At 38.6% G+C, this 15,207-nt stretch overlaps 2 protein-coding genes across 7 annotated transcripts in view; both read left to right on the forward strand.

Moving 5' to 3' along the window:
• The window catches only part of LOC105206147 (sex-lethal homolog), a 35,221-nt gene that overhangs the window by 11,784 nt on the left and 8,230 nt on the right, over window positions 1-15,207 (forward strand). The window contains exon 6 of one of the 6 annotated variants that reach the window (XM_026137235.2): window positions 116-5,784. The exons of the other annotated variants lie outside the window; for them this stretch is intronic. Within the exon in view, the coding sequence (XP_025993020.1) occupies window positions 116-174 (59 nt within the window). The 3' untranslated portion in view covers window positions 175-5,784. Of the gene's footprint in view, window positions 1-115; window positions 5,785-15,207 lie in introns of those variants that run through there. 6 annotated transcript variants of the gene reach the window in all.
• Window positions 6,127-6,576, forward strand: LOC120357054. Its single transcript, XM_039446427.1, has one exon. It carries the CDS (start codon window positions 6,127-6,129, stop codon window positions 6,574-6,576), a length of 450 nt encoding a protein of 149 aa, XP_039302361.1.

A 15,207-nucleotide genomic window follows, 5' to 3' on the forward strand; every position in this document is an offset into this window, starting at 1 on the left:
GATGCTGTGTCCTTATCGAGCCGTTGTAACGCGCCACGCGCAGAAATGGAACTTTTATATAAAAGACCTAATCAATGACGTTTTCATTTCTATGCATGCCTCTTGACTCGTGAAGGAGAGCGTCTGTACCCGACGAGGAATAAATATCAGCGCTATGCTCATTACCTGTACTGAAAGGGCGAGAAACGTTGTTGTTATTGTTGTCACCGTGCCGTTGAACGTTCCGAATGTTATATATATATTTGTATATATATATATATATATATATATATGCGCACACGCGGCCGTCCTTGCAGTCGTAATCAAACGAAGGCTTCGTGAATTTAATTTGCGGAATCGATCGCGTATACTCGCAGCGCTGTGTTCCATCGACGTGACTTGTAATTGCGCGAGGAACGTTCTCCGCTCGCCGGTTTCCGAACGGTTTTAGATAGCGAATTGTTTGTTAATTGTATAAGTCGCATTGATTCTACGTTACGTAGCGTCTCTCGTTTTACACGTATTGTAATTAGGGCGTAACGATAATTTCCAAAATTCGGCCTCAACTTTAGTGTCTAAGTTGGCGCTGGCGAAGGTATCGTAAAGAGCATCGCGTGAAATTCCAACGGAAGTGTGATATGTAAATTATATACAAGACAGAAGCGAACGAAGTGCAAACTGTAACGCGACTGTCTCGCTTCGGAAAGACTCGATTGATTTTGTACTCTTTAGCAGTCTGAAAATTATACTTTATTTTTAGAAAAGCGTTAGTCTGTAAAGTCTTATAAAATAATTTTCAAATTAAATCTCTGTGTATTCGTAAGGCGAGACATTTTAAGAGAGATGTGACTATATAAATAAAAAAAAAAAAATTATAAGAGTCCTCGATGTAACCTGGACAGCGATTAATCGAGGATCATTACACCAAATAATCGCAATATGATTTTTGCTCAACGATCGTAAATTAATCGCAGTTGTTCAACGAGTTTAAGGATTACAGTGTATATAAATCTGTTTCGTAATTTTAAGTCTTTGCGACTTTTGTTATCTGAAACACCATGGTAGAATCGTTATCGTACACTGCGAAGATCGATAATAACCAATGCGCACTTTGAAACGATCTCGACGGCGTGTTTCTTTTGAGATATCTTTTTTGGATTGATACAGCGATCTTTGAGATGTAATTAGATGTACGCGTAACGTACGTACGAGAATAATAATCAATCCGACAAGATTGATCTCTAACGCTCTAGAGGATTACGAGATCCGAGAGTAGGACTTCTCAATTGTCTGCTACGTAGATAGTATTAATTCTCAACGTAAGAAAATTGTGACACGCGCGGCAAATCTTGTAGTCACGTATAGCCGCTACGGTCTTTAGTAAAATTCGCAGATCAAATAAATAATTGACATCGTTTCTCCTAGTAGGGATCGATATCTTTCTAAAATTTATTCGATAGCCAAAAAAAAAAAAAAAGAATATATCATGTACTCAAACTGAGGATGCGCCCGACCATGTTCTCGGTGGCAAACTCGAATGGAAAAAGCGAAACAAATGCATTAACGTATACTTAAGTCAGTGAGTCGATTTAGCTACGGAATATTATGTTCTGAAATTCTAAAGATATTTTTTTCAACGTGACAATGAAAGATGTGGAAAATTTTTGAGATCACTTTGTATAATGTTCCGAAAAAAAATGTTCTCCGCAGTCAACTTTTCCATTATGTTTTAAGTTGATAAAATAAAAAAAGAAATTAACTTGACGCGAGATTAAATTTTACAAATCGAAATGAAAACTCGATCTGTATATAAGATTGGTGAAATTTTTATTAAAACTGTGAATGTGGTGAAAAGATATTTAAATGAATATGGAAGGATTAGTAGGTAAATCGACTTTTCTAGCACTATCGATGCTTCGGTACATCGGTACACCGAATGCAAACTGATATCAAACGGGTGGAAGCGCACGATCTTCCCATTTGTCTGTATCGGCCTGTGATGCACCGCGATGAGCCACCGAATACATTTGGCGGTACCAATAATTAGCTAATTAACGATATACAATATTGAGAGATAGCCGAGATATCGCTCGATTTTTGTAGAATAGAACCCCTGCATCGTCTCGTGGACTCTTTAACGATTCTCGCTGTTAGACTCTTTCGTCTCTCTTTGAATCTTGAATGACGCTTTAAACGGCCGACCCGGCGGCGAGAGAGCCGGAGAGAGGTGGATCCTGAGAACTAGAAGTAACGTGTATGTCCTTCGACCCTGACAATCGTCCATCTTCAGTGGATTTAGCGCATCTTCCCAGTTGCGTGCGACAGAAGAAAATGGAATACGAACGCGCGAGATTTCCCTTTAATAATGCGATTTTACATGGATTCGTATAAAAATAAGATGTCTGCAATAATGAGAATGTTGATACGTAGTCTTTGCTAGTTTATACACTTGTTAGATAAACATTTTTGTTATTACAATGCCAAATGTAGTCTTTTAAACTACTGGCTGCAAAAGTAGTTAGAAAACACTGCCTAGAACACCATGAAGATGACTCCGTTTTGTCGCAGATGTGACTCAGATCCGTATCATCTTCGATGTTTCGCATTGTAATTTTATTACACGGACAGTGAATCGTTTGTCGAGGAACACCTCGCGTTTGATCGCATTCCATTTTCTTCCGTTCTGTCGTAGATCGCGTTTGCAAGAGGGAAATTCGTCCCCGATTACAGCGAGTACTCGCGTAATAATTGCAAAATTAATTACATATGTGGAACATGTGCGGAATAATTTTTATTTCTCGGAAAACTTTGAGAAGACTGTCTTAAGACCGCCTGAAAAAAAGCACCTCGAATCTCGATTGAGGTGTTACATCCGACGGACATGCCAATTAGGAAGTCGATAAAGGAAAGATGTTCGCACAGAGATCACTCGTGACATTAGGGGCTGAAATCCCAATTGCGTAACGCGATCGAGGACACGATCCACCTTGCTCAACGTAAGATATTTAGACGCTGCTTCGCGCAAGGGCGAACCTCGCGATGTCGGAACTTTTAGGAATTTAATATTGCGAATGCGCCGGCGTTTGACCCGCTTCGGTTACTGACCGATCGATCGTCGAGGAGCTACGAGCCGATGGACTATATTTTTACACGCCAATACGCATTCGCGGACAGCTTGCACGTCGAGTGACTATCTATCTGAAGAAATCTAGTCTGAAGAAAAAAGACAATGTGCGTGAACTTTTGTCAACTTTCTTTCGCAGTTTCGATGCTTTTCTTTTATTTTCTTTTTTTCTCTCTTCGATACCTCTTTACACAGTTTGTTGAAGCTTTGTACGCGACATGAAACATGCGCCCCGTGTTAGTTTTCTCTATTTAAATATTTATTTTTATAAAAATCAAGGGATTTGCTTGCACATAATTTGACTCGTCTTCGACGGTCGATTGGTCGACGAACCGATGCGCAATGTGTTGCACAGCACGATCGCTGCTAGATTAATAAGAAGATCGATTAAACGTTGAAAACTTTATCAACAAAAGTAGACAGATTAATATAAGGCATCTTCTATACACCAAGAGAGAAACTTTCGTCGTTTCTTCTCTCTAATCGCAAAGAATTTATCTTTGAAAATTGAACGTCGAGATTAACGAAAATGTTACGGATAATCGAATCGGCGAAGATATCGTGTTGTTATTTAATTCTAATAAAAAAAGTATCAACGAAATATGTAAAATTTAAATTTACAAATTATACACTGATGATATGTCTTCAGATAATTGTTTAATATCGAAAGTTTATTAGTTAAATTCCTAATTGGCGCGAGCGTCTCGTTAAAAATTTATAAATATATTGTATCTGATATTGGATTTGATCCTTTCATCTAAATTCGCGACTAGATGCCGGAAATTGCGAGTTCGACTTGGCGTTGTAATCGAAAGGTCTAATTGTAATTAGGTTTAACTTTAAACTGTTAAGTAGTAAATTGTAAGGTCTAACGGATCGAAGAATGTGCGAAATGGTTAATCCCGAAGTCCAGTAGTGCTAACGATGGCTGTGATAAGGATAAGGAAATACTAACGAGAATTGCAAAAAGAAAAACAAATTATTACTGACTGAAACAAACGGATTAGCGAAGCTTCTCTTCCTCTCTTTCGATCTGATTTTTAATGTTGAATTAATTTCGAATATCAGCAGTGTACAATACACCGGTATAATTGCATTTGAAAACTAACAGCGAATCGATGCATTAAAAAACGGCTTTCTTCGTAGCATCCGACTTTAGTTGATGCACGATTATGCCTAAATTAGCAAACAGTGCGCAGAGCGTTTTCGAAATTTGTCGTATTCGCTTCGGCTACAAGGTAATGAATTTGTTAAGAATTTTTTTATTTTTCTTTATGAATTCCAACGTATTGTTCAAAATTACAATTATAAATATATATATTTTTTAGATTTTTATTTTTATCAAATAACTGAATAATTATGATTATTTTATAGTGCGTTATTGTTTCCACTTGGTTAAATATTTCTCAAGTGTTACAACTTGTCACTAGCCGAAGAAAATGCGACAGTTTGGTAACACTCTAACGTTTTAGAGAGGAAAAATTCAGCTTCTTCGGCCTCGTTTGAGAACACCCGCGACATTCTCGATGATACATTCATCGTATTTTTCTCTTGTTCGTTATGACTTAAAAATACATATATATATATATATATATATATAGTCTACGCAAATCTCTGAATTAGCGAAAGTTATCGTCGTTAGGCGAGTTTAGTGTCTCGTTAACATGAATGTTTACATTTACAACAATGCGATACACACGTACACACAGCGATTAAACACACATGCATAATAGTTAGAAACATGCAAAACTTGACACGACATAGTTACAGTTACAGATCAATGTTCGTATCTCGTTGTACGGATATTTGTATTTAAACGTATTGAGCATTAAATGTGAATTATTGTATCCGACCGCCGCTTTTTGTGCTGATGATGTATAAAATCGGATGGATCCCTCGACGCGCGCGACGTTAAATCGAACTCGAGCGATCGGGACACACTCGATCCCAATTTTGCGAAAGAGAGAAATAAAACTATATCGCACACGCACACACGCAGAAATAATGGCTCTCTGTGATACTTTTGTACAAATTCGTTTCCCGCGGGGATTACGCTAATTAAAATTAAGTGTTGAAAATCAGATGATTGCAAGCATTGCGCGCCTCGCGAAATATATCTTTTTTCGCCCGCCCGCCCCCCCTCGAACCCCCCCGATCACGGTGGAGTTTTTTTATACTCTTGACAATCGGAGTTGAAGTTGACGACGAAGCTTTCTTCGCGAAAAGAAAAAGTAAATCATCAGGACAAAAAGTAACACTCTGGAGGACTAACGTTTCACGAATGAAAATAGGAAAAAGAAACGTCGTTAATGATCCTCCGGAGATCCTCTAATCAGTATCTTATATCTTTCCTATTCTCGTTGCCGCGATCGCGAGTTTCCTCACCGCGGTCACTCATTAAATTTGATTAAAACATTAGAAACCGATATATACCAAGTCTCAAGTCATTCGCGTCACCCTCTGTCTCTCTCTTTAAAATACGCTCCTCCCTCGCCTCTCTCTCTCTCTCTCTCTCTCTCTCTCTCTCTCTCTGCGACATCTCCCTCGAAGAAATTGAAAGTCAAGTGTAACAACATGAGTATCAGAAACGCGCATCTCTCGAAAGAAAACGTACTATTTCGTAAAAATAATGGCAAGTAAAAACATTCTAGGGACAACAAATATTAAAAAAAAAAAAAAAAGATTTTGAATCTCGGTTGCATCCACAAACCATTACTACACAAAAATCTGAGGTATTAAATTAGAGATGATAAATTGATTTAAAATACTGACTCGCGTTAGCAAAAAAAAAAAAGAAAAAAAGATAACGAAGGAGGAGCGTCGATATCGAGACCCGTTTTTCAGGACACAGCTCTTAACCATTTTCTTTCATCTGAGGCCTCGTCAATTTTGCAGGATCGAGTGGACTCGGGGTCAGCGGCGCGGCGGTGGTGGCGGCGGTGGAGGCGGCGGCGGCGGCGGCGGCGGCGGCGGCAGGAGGAGGCGGCGGTGGACGGGCTCGGGGCATCGGGGGTCCACCTGGGATGGGCATGGGTATCGGCGGTGGTCCGGGGATGTTGGGCCGGGCGGGTGGTTTCGGGCCGCGCGGTGGACCCCACAGCGGTGGCTTCCTAGGCGGCGGCGGCGGGGAGGTGGCGGTGGTCCGGGCGCCATGCGGATGGAGAAGATACACCCGCATCGGTTTAATCCGATTGGCATGGGAGGTGGCGGTGGCGGCGGTTACGTGCAATCGCATTTCTGGTGACCGTCGCGATATGCCAACGACGACGACGACGACGACGACGACGACAATGACGACGACGACGATGACAATGACGACAGTGACGATGACGGCGACGGCGACGATGATGGTGAAGATACGCTTACATTCGCCACGACGTTGGTCGCTGGCTGAAGCTGGCTCTTCTCGTCTCGTTTATAAAGCAAAGCTCGCGAGTTTGATCGCTCGTAGCATAGCCGAGAGCTGGAGGTAGGTCGAATAGAACCGGGTAGACCGGCTTCCTATTTATCAAGGTGAAACGCGATAAGGTAGCGCGATATGACGTCAGTGTTAATAAGAGTTTTTATTAATATTGAGAAAAGCGACAAGTGTTAACTCTTTGAAAGGCTGTTTTATCATTTGTTAATGCATGTTATTGAAAAGTGTTGTTTAGCGTTTTAAAGATTCTGCTGAAGAGTACTAGAAAATATGCTGTGCATATTTTATTATTAATAATAGTTTTATCGATATTGATGTTAAGATCGGGCTACTTCCTCGTGCTATACCATCTTTGCATTTCCGCGACGACTCGCGCGAAAACGGTATCTAAAGCTTCGATGAACTTGGAACGCCGTACATCCACAATCTACTCAGTTTCGTTAGTCCGTTCGATTTTTATCGTGCACGCGTTGGATCTGTTTGGAAACAATTCCGGTCGGAGAAACGGTCTTTCCATTCGTCCATGTGATCCGTATGGGCGAATTCCGAACACGGTCGTATTCCGTATTCGGAAATCTATCCGATTTACTATCCGAGTGTGTGGAGGTAAAATTGAACTTTGATCGGAATTGCTTTCAAATGGAATTCCCGCTATCCCTGGTATGCGCTATCCGATTTCGAGTGTCTTCCCGGTTTTATTCCAGTTCTTTTTTTACCTCGTGCGCGATTGTGAAGCTCATGAAGAAATTTCTAATTGTTGTTTAATGATAAAGATGATTAACAGCCTCGTTTTCTTCATAACAATAGTTATTGTTAATATTGATAATTTTAACGTGTATTTATTTGTAAATGTAAATCACGTGCACGCATTGACATTATTCATGAATAAAGCTGAATGAAACGCGAATATGCATGAAATCAATATTCGATTTTACAATATCAAATTCAACCCGTTTTAAGCTCTTAACATTCGGATTCGCCATATACGTTGCACCAGCTTCACGGTCGCTCGAACGTTCGTTCCGGTCAGTGTTCGGCTTATATTATTATGCAATATGATATAAACAGCAATTTTTCCCTCATCGGTGAACTCACAGCCATGAGGGGTTGAAGAGTCCGGAAGGACCGCGTTGTGCAAAAAAAAAATGATAAGAATTGTTGTAAATTTTTTTTTTTTTTTTAATAGTTCTAACTCTTGAGACTTTACAAGACACTTAATCGTAAGACAGAGTTTTATCGTAGGTCGAATTTGGGGGGAAGTCTTGGGACACGAGAAAACGTTTCCCGTTCGATGCGGCGCTGGATATCGGTGGTATCCTGCGGCGAACGAAAATTTGTATATTTGTGAGATATTACAATTTCTTTTTTTTTCTTTTTTTTTTTTTAATTAAATAGAACGTTCGTGGCAAAAGATTTTTTGAGAAAATCCAATATCTACAAAGAAATTATATTGGAAACGATATATATATATATAATCAAATGTAATAACGAAAGAGTCGATTTTTAAAAGGAATACCAAAATTAAAACTTTTAAAAGTTATTTTACTAATTAATTTTACTAATTAGTATTGGTCGTTATATCGAATTATAATTTTAAATAATACACGAAATTGATTTTAACGTGTTTTTTATTCGCGTTTAAAAATGTTTCTTCCTTTTCTCTTGAATTTATTTTTCGTTCGTGGCCACTTTTATTTAGGTATTGGATCTTCCGAAAAGACACATTTATGGTTAACGATCTACGATCGAATTCCAAATCGTTCTAGTTCGTCACGAGACCGAGAATACGTGATCCGAACGTGTGCCGTAGTTAATTTAGATTAAGAGAATTTTAAGAGTGTGCCGCGCGGGAGAACAGGGTGAATGTAATTTATTTTAATATTTGAGAGCAGTATTAGGACGAGATCGCGTATTCTTTCGCAGTCCTGTGGCCACACCTTCGGCACACGTCGCACGGTGTATTTAATTTCATCCGACGCTTCGGTGGCATTTTATGAGATTCGTAAATGTGTCGCTGAAGAGAGGAGAGAGAGAGAGAGAGAAAGCGAGTGTGAGTGAGAAAGATATCCGATATCTTGACACATGAAAGAAGATATTTATGTAAAGCCGTAAACTACTTGGAATAAATACTATTAGCAACTATATATTTAGCTTTTTGTTAATTGATCGTTAAGCGAATATCTCAAGTTTCTATTAATTAATTAATATCATTTTTATTAAATGTTTTTTATACATGCGCGAAGAGTCGATATCAAAATTTTATAATCGTCGCGTGTACTTAAGGTCTGTTGATTAGCGTTAGAAGCTTAGCGTCGGTGAATCTCGAGAAGCGTTCGATTTTTTGAACAATTGATCACCATCGTTATCCTCGCCGCCAGTGGTGTACATAGACCTCTAGGGAGACTAAGACACTATCGCGACCTTATAGACGATGAGACTGACTTTTTATAGGCGACAGATTTTAAGCGAGTACGTCGAAGTCGCGTGTCATATTTTTAGATTAAAAAAAAAAAAGGGGGAAAAAAGGAAGAAATAAATGGGCTGTACTTGCCCCGAACCTGTGTGCGGCAGGTTCCAAGGACAGCGCGCCAATTATCTAGAAAAAAAATCTGTGATCTGTACAGAGAGACATAGTCGGTCATCTTAGAGAGGTGAAAAGGGGAAAAAGGATCGTTATTTCACGTTCCAAGTGCAACCGAGATAAAAAAAATCTGAAGCAATAAATATATCAAGGTAGAATCGATAGCGATCTACCGATGGAACATTTAAGCTTATGTTTTATAGAATAATGCGAAGAATCTTAACTTGACAACCATCCATTCTTACAAACAAATCGTTTAATTCAATCACCTGTTGCTTTTATATTAGATTATGATTTAGTAATGTTTTTAAAGTTACCTGAACACAATTATTAGTATAATAATTATTATATCTATTATTATTATTATTATATGATATCATTTTATCATCGTCATTAAAGTTAGGTAATGTATAACTATACAAATCGATCTGCAGGCTAAGTAGCATAATTTATTTATCACGTTAATATAACTATCATTTTGCAATGTATGTACAATATAAATCATCGAGATTATGTAATCACTAAAAGTAATTGCTACATTAATAAGAACTGAATGGCGAAATAAGGCGACTTTTGACAATTGAAAAAAAAAAAATCATTCGTTACAGGTACAGTTTGAATCGTGTGAGTAACACGACAATTGACATTCGTTGCAAATTTCAAGCAACGTACACATTTCCACAAATGTATAAGTTCGTAATTATACATAAGAAAAGATCGTAATCGAGGTAATACTGACGAGGAATAATTATTATATAGGTATATATATAACACATTTACATGAATTGTGATGTCGCACCAATGGATGTGTACCAAAAACTTTAAATAAACTACTGTCCGCTGCGAAGAGGATTTCTTATAACGATATCTTACGAAACTTACCGTAGAAGTATGACTTATTTGAAGATAACGCAATTAGTTTAAGCCCGTGTCTCTGAGAGGAAAATTGCAGGAAACTGTTGAAACGATTACTGAAAAATAGTTTATTAATAATGTACGTGATCGGTTGTTACGCAACGCAAATCTTTTATTTTAATATTAATTAAATGAAAAAAAGAGCAAGAGAAAATAAAGAAAAAAGAATGAAAGAACGAGCGTCGAATATACGTTTTCGATATGTGACGCCTTTGAAAAGGTTTCCGCAGTTAAAATTTCCCTGTGGTATACGTTTCACATAGTTTCATCGACGAGTGCGACCGATCACAGTGTTGCCCTTCAAAAGGCAGCTTGCATGGAAAAAAGAAGCAAAGTGCCCGATGACGAGCCGCAACGTAATCGTCCGATAATATCTTCACTGCCGACACTGTGTTTCGCGCTATAAATGTAACTGACTTATTTATATATTATACAGATATTTATACGTTCTATTTACATGTTATGGAAATATTGAAATAACAAATCACATAAACGATTACACGATCTCTTTCCCAGTTCAGCATTTATCTGCTTCTACTTCACGGTACCAGAGTGACTTTTTTTACATTTTTCGCAAACGACAGTCTCGTTATGTTTTCAGTTTACTTCACTGAATATTACTCTTCGCTCACAAAATAATTGTCTTAATGTATACGTTTCCCACGAATTTAACGTATTCGGAAGATTATCACAGGAACTTTAATATTACATCCTAGAATTTGTCTACTTTTTACCAATGTTCGCTTTAAACGCTACTTTACGTTTTCACTGTTACATTAAACGTGAAAAGCATTTCGGTTAACGAGTATTGCTCAAGACCGTCACAATGTAATTCGCGGAGGCACACATTTGGACGTGCGAGTGATGGAAGGCGCACTTCTAGACTGATAATTTCCAAGTTCGACCGGGGAACTTTATAACGCAAACGATTCCACCCACAGGATGCTGCGGCCTAGAGATTAGCCGGCAAGCTCGTGAAAAGGAAACAGGAAAGGGGCGGTTAGACCAAGATACGTGAGTTTATCCTGAAGAGTGACTGCACTCTTTCCTTCGCGCGATACTCGTGAAAAGAATTAAAATATATGCATATTTATTACAATGATTTTAATATATAGAACTGATCTTAAAAAAGTGGAAGAAACAATTCTACGATATATCGATTTCGTAATTGTATTTTTCAAAACGTAATGTTGATGGAAAGAGCAAAAAGTGCTTTAATATTCCTAGTTCTAAAAGAATATTATGTTCAACTATACAGAATGATTTCTAAGTAAGTGTAAACAATTTTAAGACATTCCTTAGTCCCTTTTCAAAAAAAAAGTTCAAAGAACAAATTTTTTTAAAGGATTTTAGTTTGGGATTAAAAAAAAATTATTACTCTTGAAAAAAACAGTAGTGTACTATTCTCTAATTTCAAAAATTTAATATTATTATTATTAACATAATAACCTTATGATTGCCTGTGCCCTATACAAATGCTCCTGCTGGATCTGAAAATGTTTTATTGGTAGAAAATGATTCTTAATATTATGTAAGCGTAAGAAATTTGATTAAAATATCTTTAAATGTTTTCTAGATTTTTGAAACTTTCATATTTCTTTTCTCAACTTTGGCATTCTGTATTTTCAAAACGAAGCACTTTAGGACATATTTATAGGACTTTTTCTTTATAAAATAAGCCAAAGAGCATCCTTTAAATTTTTTACACTTAATAATCATCCTGTGTACAAATTTAATACACAAATGTTTTTTTTTTTCAAATAATTTCTTAATATATTTGTATAAATAATTCTAAAAATAATGTTGAGAATTATAAAATATAAATATATTCAAAATTATTGTCACTTAAAAAAGAATATATTTGTGAGAAATATATTCTAAAATCTCTTTGTGTTACGCGTGTACTGTCAGCCTCAACAAATTGAAGAATTATTCCAGAGAGATATCGGGACGGAATATCTCACCGATCGGTTTCCAACGGTCACAGCGTGGATGCATCCGATTCGTTATCCAACCTTTGACCTACACCAGCGTGTTTTTTTGTAAGCTCTTTCCAACCGTCGGCTCCCATTGAACGAGAGCCGGAGCTCCCCCCAGGAAATACAGCGAGACGTTTACGAATTTCACGCATCTGTCCCACGTGTGTTTCGAAGCGCAATTCGGACCGTGGTCGGTAGAATTCATAGGTAAAACTGTTTCTTTTATATTATACCGACGCCACGGTTTAAACTTATTAAACTTGCAAAAATATTTCCGATCTTCTTACGTTGATACCGTGGACTTTCTAATTCATTTGCAAGAAATGCAAGAATGTAACGATAAGCCGATAACCGCAAACCTCTTCCCAAGTATGCAGATAAAAGAAATCTTTTATCGCCCACTGGCTAGACGTTGTATTTCAATTCTTGTGCGCCGTAGGAAAAATAAGAAGGGAATTAGAATCGAAAGATGGAGATATTCATTAGCGCGAGTAAGCGTTATTTCGAGGAAAAATACGACGCGAATATACAAAAAAGCTTGCGCACTTTATTTCTCAGAATCGTGACATAACGTCCAAGCGCAAAGATAACGACGGAATAATGAAACGAAGTAAATAAAGTTCCAGGAAAAAAAAGTTGAACGAATTGAAATTAATCGTGGTCTTGATTAAAATTAAGATCCGAGTTTCTAGAACGCTCCGCGCGTATGCCGAGGCTCTCACTTCGTGGCATCGAGTATATACCATTATAATTTCTGATTAGAGTGATAAGGGTCAGACATTTGGAGCGAGAGAGAGAGGGAGGGAGGAAACCGTGATCGGAACGCATTGTTGAACTGACTCGTCACCCGCGCGTTTCAGTTTATTTTCCTCACGGCCGAATCAACACGAGTCCCGCCGATACGGCTTTGAGGTCACGTTTTCTTCTTTTTTTTTTCTTCTTCTTTTAATACTCGTTTACGCAACCGTCGCCCCGATAAAACGCGTACTCTCATTTATAATTCATTCACTCGCGACGATCATGCGTGCGTTACTTTCGACCCCGAGTCTCCTTTTTTTCTTTCTTCTTTCCAGCAATACGTAAGATTTCAAAGTTCCGCTTGGTGTTGGCTACAAATACGTACGTCAACTTCGGCAGAGGGAAGGTGTCACGGATGCAAAAATGGGGATGCGATCCGCGTTCGCTCGACTGTAAAGAAAAGGCCAGCGTTGCGACGAAATTGGGAAGAAAATTATCCGACGTTTGCAACACTTCCCGTCGCCGAGGGTTCGCCCGGTGTCGTGTCAACGCGCGTTGCGCTCGTATGCACGCGGTGCATGGAGCGCGTGCGTCCCGCGGGAGGAAGATACTCGTTTCCGCCCGGCGCGATACCGGCGGGAAATCGCGGCCGTTCTTCTTTTCCCCCCTTCCCAACAACGATAGTAGCACGTTTATACATATCGCGATACTTTTCTCGCGGCGGCGCCACGACGACGACGACGACGAGGAGTGTTGTGCACGCACAACCATCGCACGCGGCATCCCGAGGACGACTGATTGCGAGCGGAAAGCGGAATCCGCACGAGCGGAGCGCGCGCGAGCGGCCGAGGGAACCGTCGTCGGGAGGGTGCGAAGAGGAGAGGCAGAGTGAAAAAAAAGAAAGAAAGAAAGAGGAAGAGAGCGAGCGCACACGTGGTGGCATAGCCTCGGGAACGACTTATGTCGAGGCTCCCCTCGTAAAGCAAGTCTGGACGATCTTCTTTCCAGTCTGCAGTGAATTGCGATAGGTATACCATATCGCATACCAGAACTTCCAAAATAGAATGTCGAGATAACGAAATTGGGGAAAGTGCCAAGTAACGATTTGGTTTGCACGCACATTGCGTGTTACGGAATTTTTTAAATGTAATAAATACATATATACCTATTGATGTACATTTATATACATATATATATATATATATATATATATTGTAACATAAAAACGCCGAGTTAAAATGATTTTCGCGCTGACTGTGTTTCTAAAATTGTTCACACATTTGGATTTTTCGAATATCATATACATTTCAAACGAGAAGTATTTTCTAAGCTATGGAACTGGCGTTTTCTATTTCCTTAAAGGGGGAATAAGATTATATTGTGAATGGAGGACTATAACATGTGTGGTTGTACCTGGAACTGAGGTAATAAGTAACAAGCCGTTCACATGCTACGTACATACATTCCCTAACCGCACAAGATATCATATGGATATTTTAGAATATTCGAGATATCGTGCGAATATTCTAGATATCATGCGAATATTCTGGATATCGTGCGAATATTCGAGATATCGTGCGAATATTCTAGATATCATGCGAATATTCTGGATATCGTCCGAATATTCGTACAATATCATAATTGTACGTATATTTATACGATATCATGTGCTGTTGGGGTTTGTATATATAATATACAAATTTGTATATTACATAGATGCATTACATTTGTATTATTATAATTATTATGTTACTATATTTATATGCATTGTACGGGAAGACTTGAAGAAAAAAATAGTTGAAGATAAAATTTTCGTAAAGACGAGAATTCTCGCTTGTAGAAGGGATCGACGTAAGGTCAAAGAGCACTGTCCTACGAGGCACGAGGGGACACGATGGAATTTGCATTTCCTGTCTACGATGAATAATTCCGGGCCGTGCCGGTCGCGTACGCTTTCGAATTAGGCCGCCGCGCGTACTCGAAATTGGACCCGAAGTGTCGTGCCGGTCATATCGCTCAATAATCCTTTACCCGAACTCGTTTATAAAGTTTAAATATTGTCGGTGAAAATTGAAAGTGACATCTGTTTCGAACAGTATTCATATTTCGAGTTTTAATCAGTCAGGGAATTTTATAAAATAGAAAAATTATTCCATTCTTCTTATTTACCGAAACATAAATCTGAACAAAAGAATCATAGTCCAAAGTTGTAAATTAGAGTCGGTAATGTCTCTTTTTATCGAATAGATTTCAACGGAAAATGGACACTTCTATGTTCGCGTGTTTGAGAAATTTTAAGGGAAACTCGAACGTTCTCCATAATTTAGAAACGACGTGAACTTTTTCTACAATGCGAGCCTTCGTTCGCCAGACGGAGGGCTCGAGATACGGTAGGGTAGCTGAATAATCTTCAGGGTAAAGATGTAAGAAGCAGCGGTCGAAGGAAGGGAGGGGTACAGGGATATATACTTAT

This window comes from Solenopsis invicta, chromosome 3 (genome assembly GCF_016802725.1).
Source record: "Solenopsis invicta isolate M01_SB chromosome 3, UNIL_Sinv_3.0, whole genome shotgun sequence".
Classification (NCBI taxonomy): Eukaryota; Metazoa; Arthropoda; class Insecta; order Hymenoptera; family Formicidae; genus Solenopsis; species Solenopsis invicta.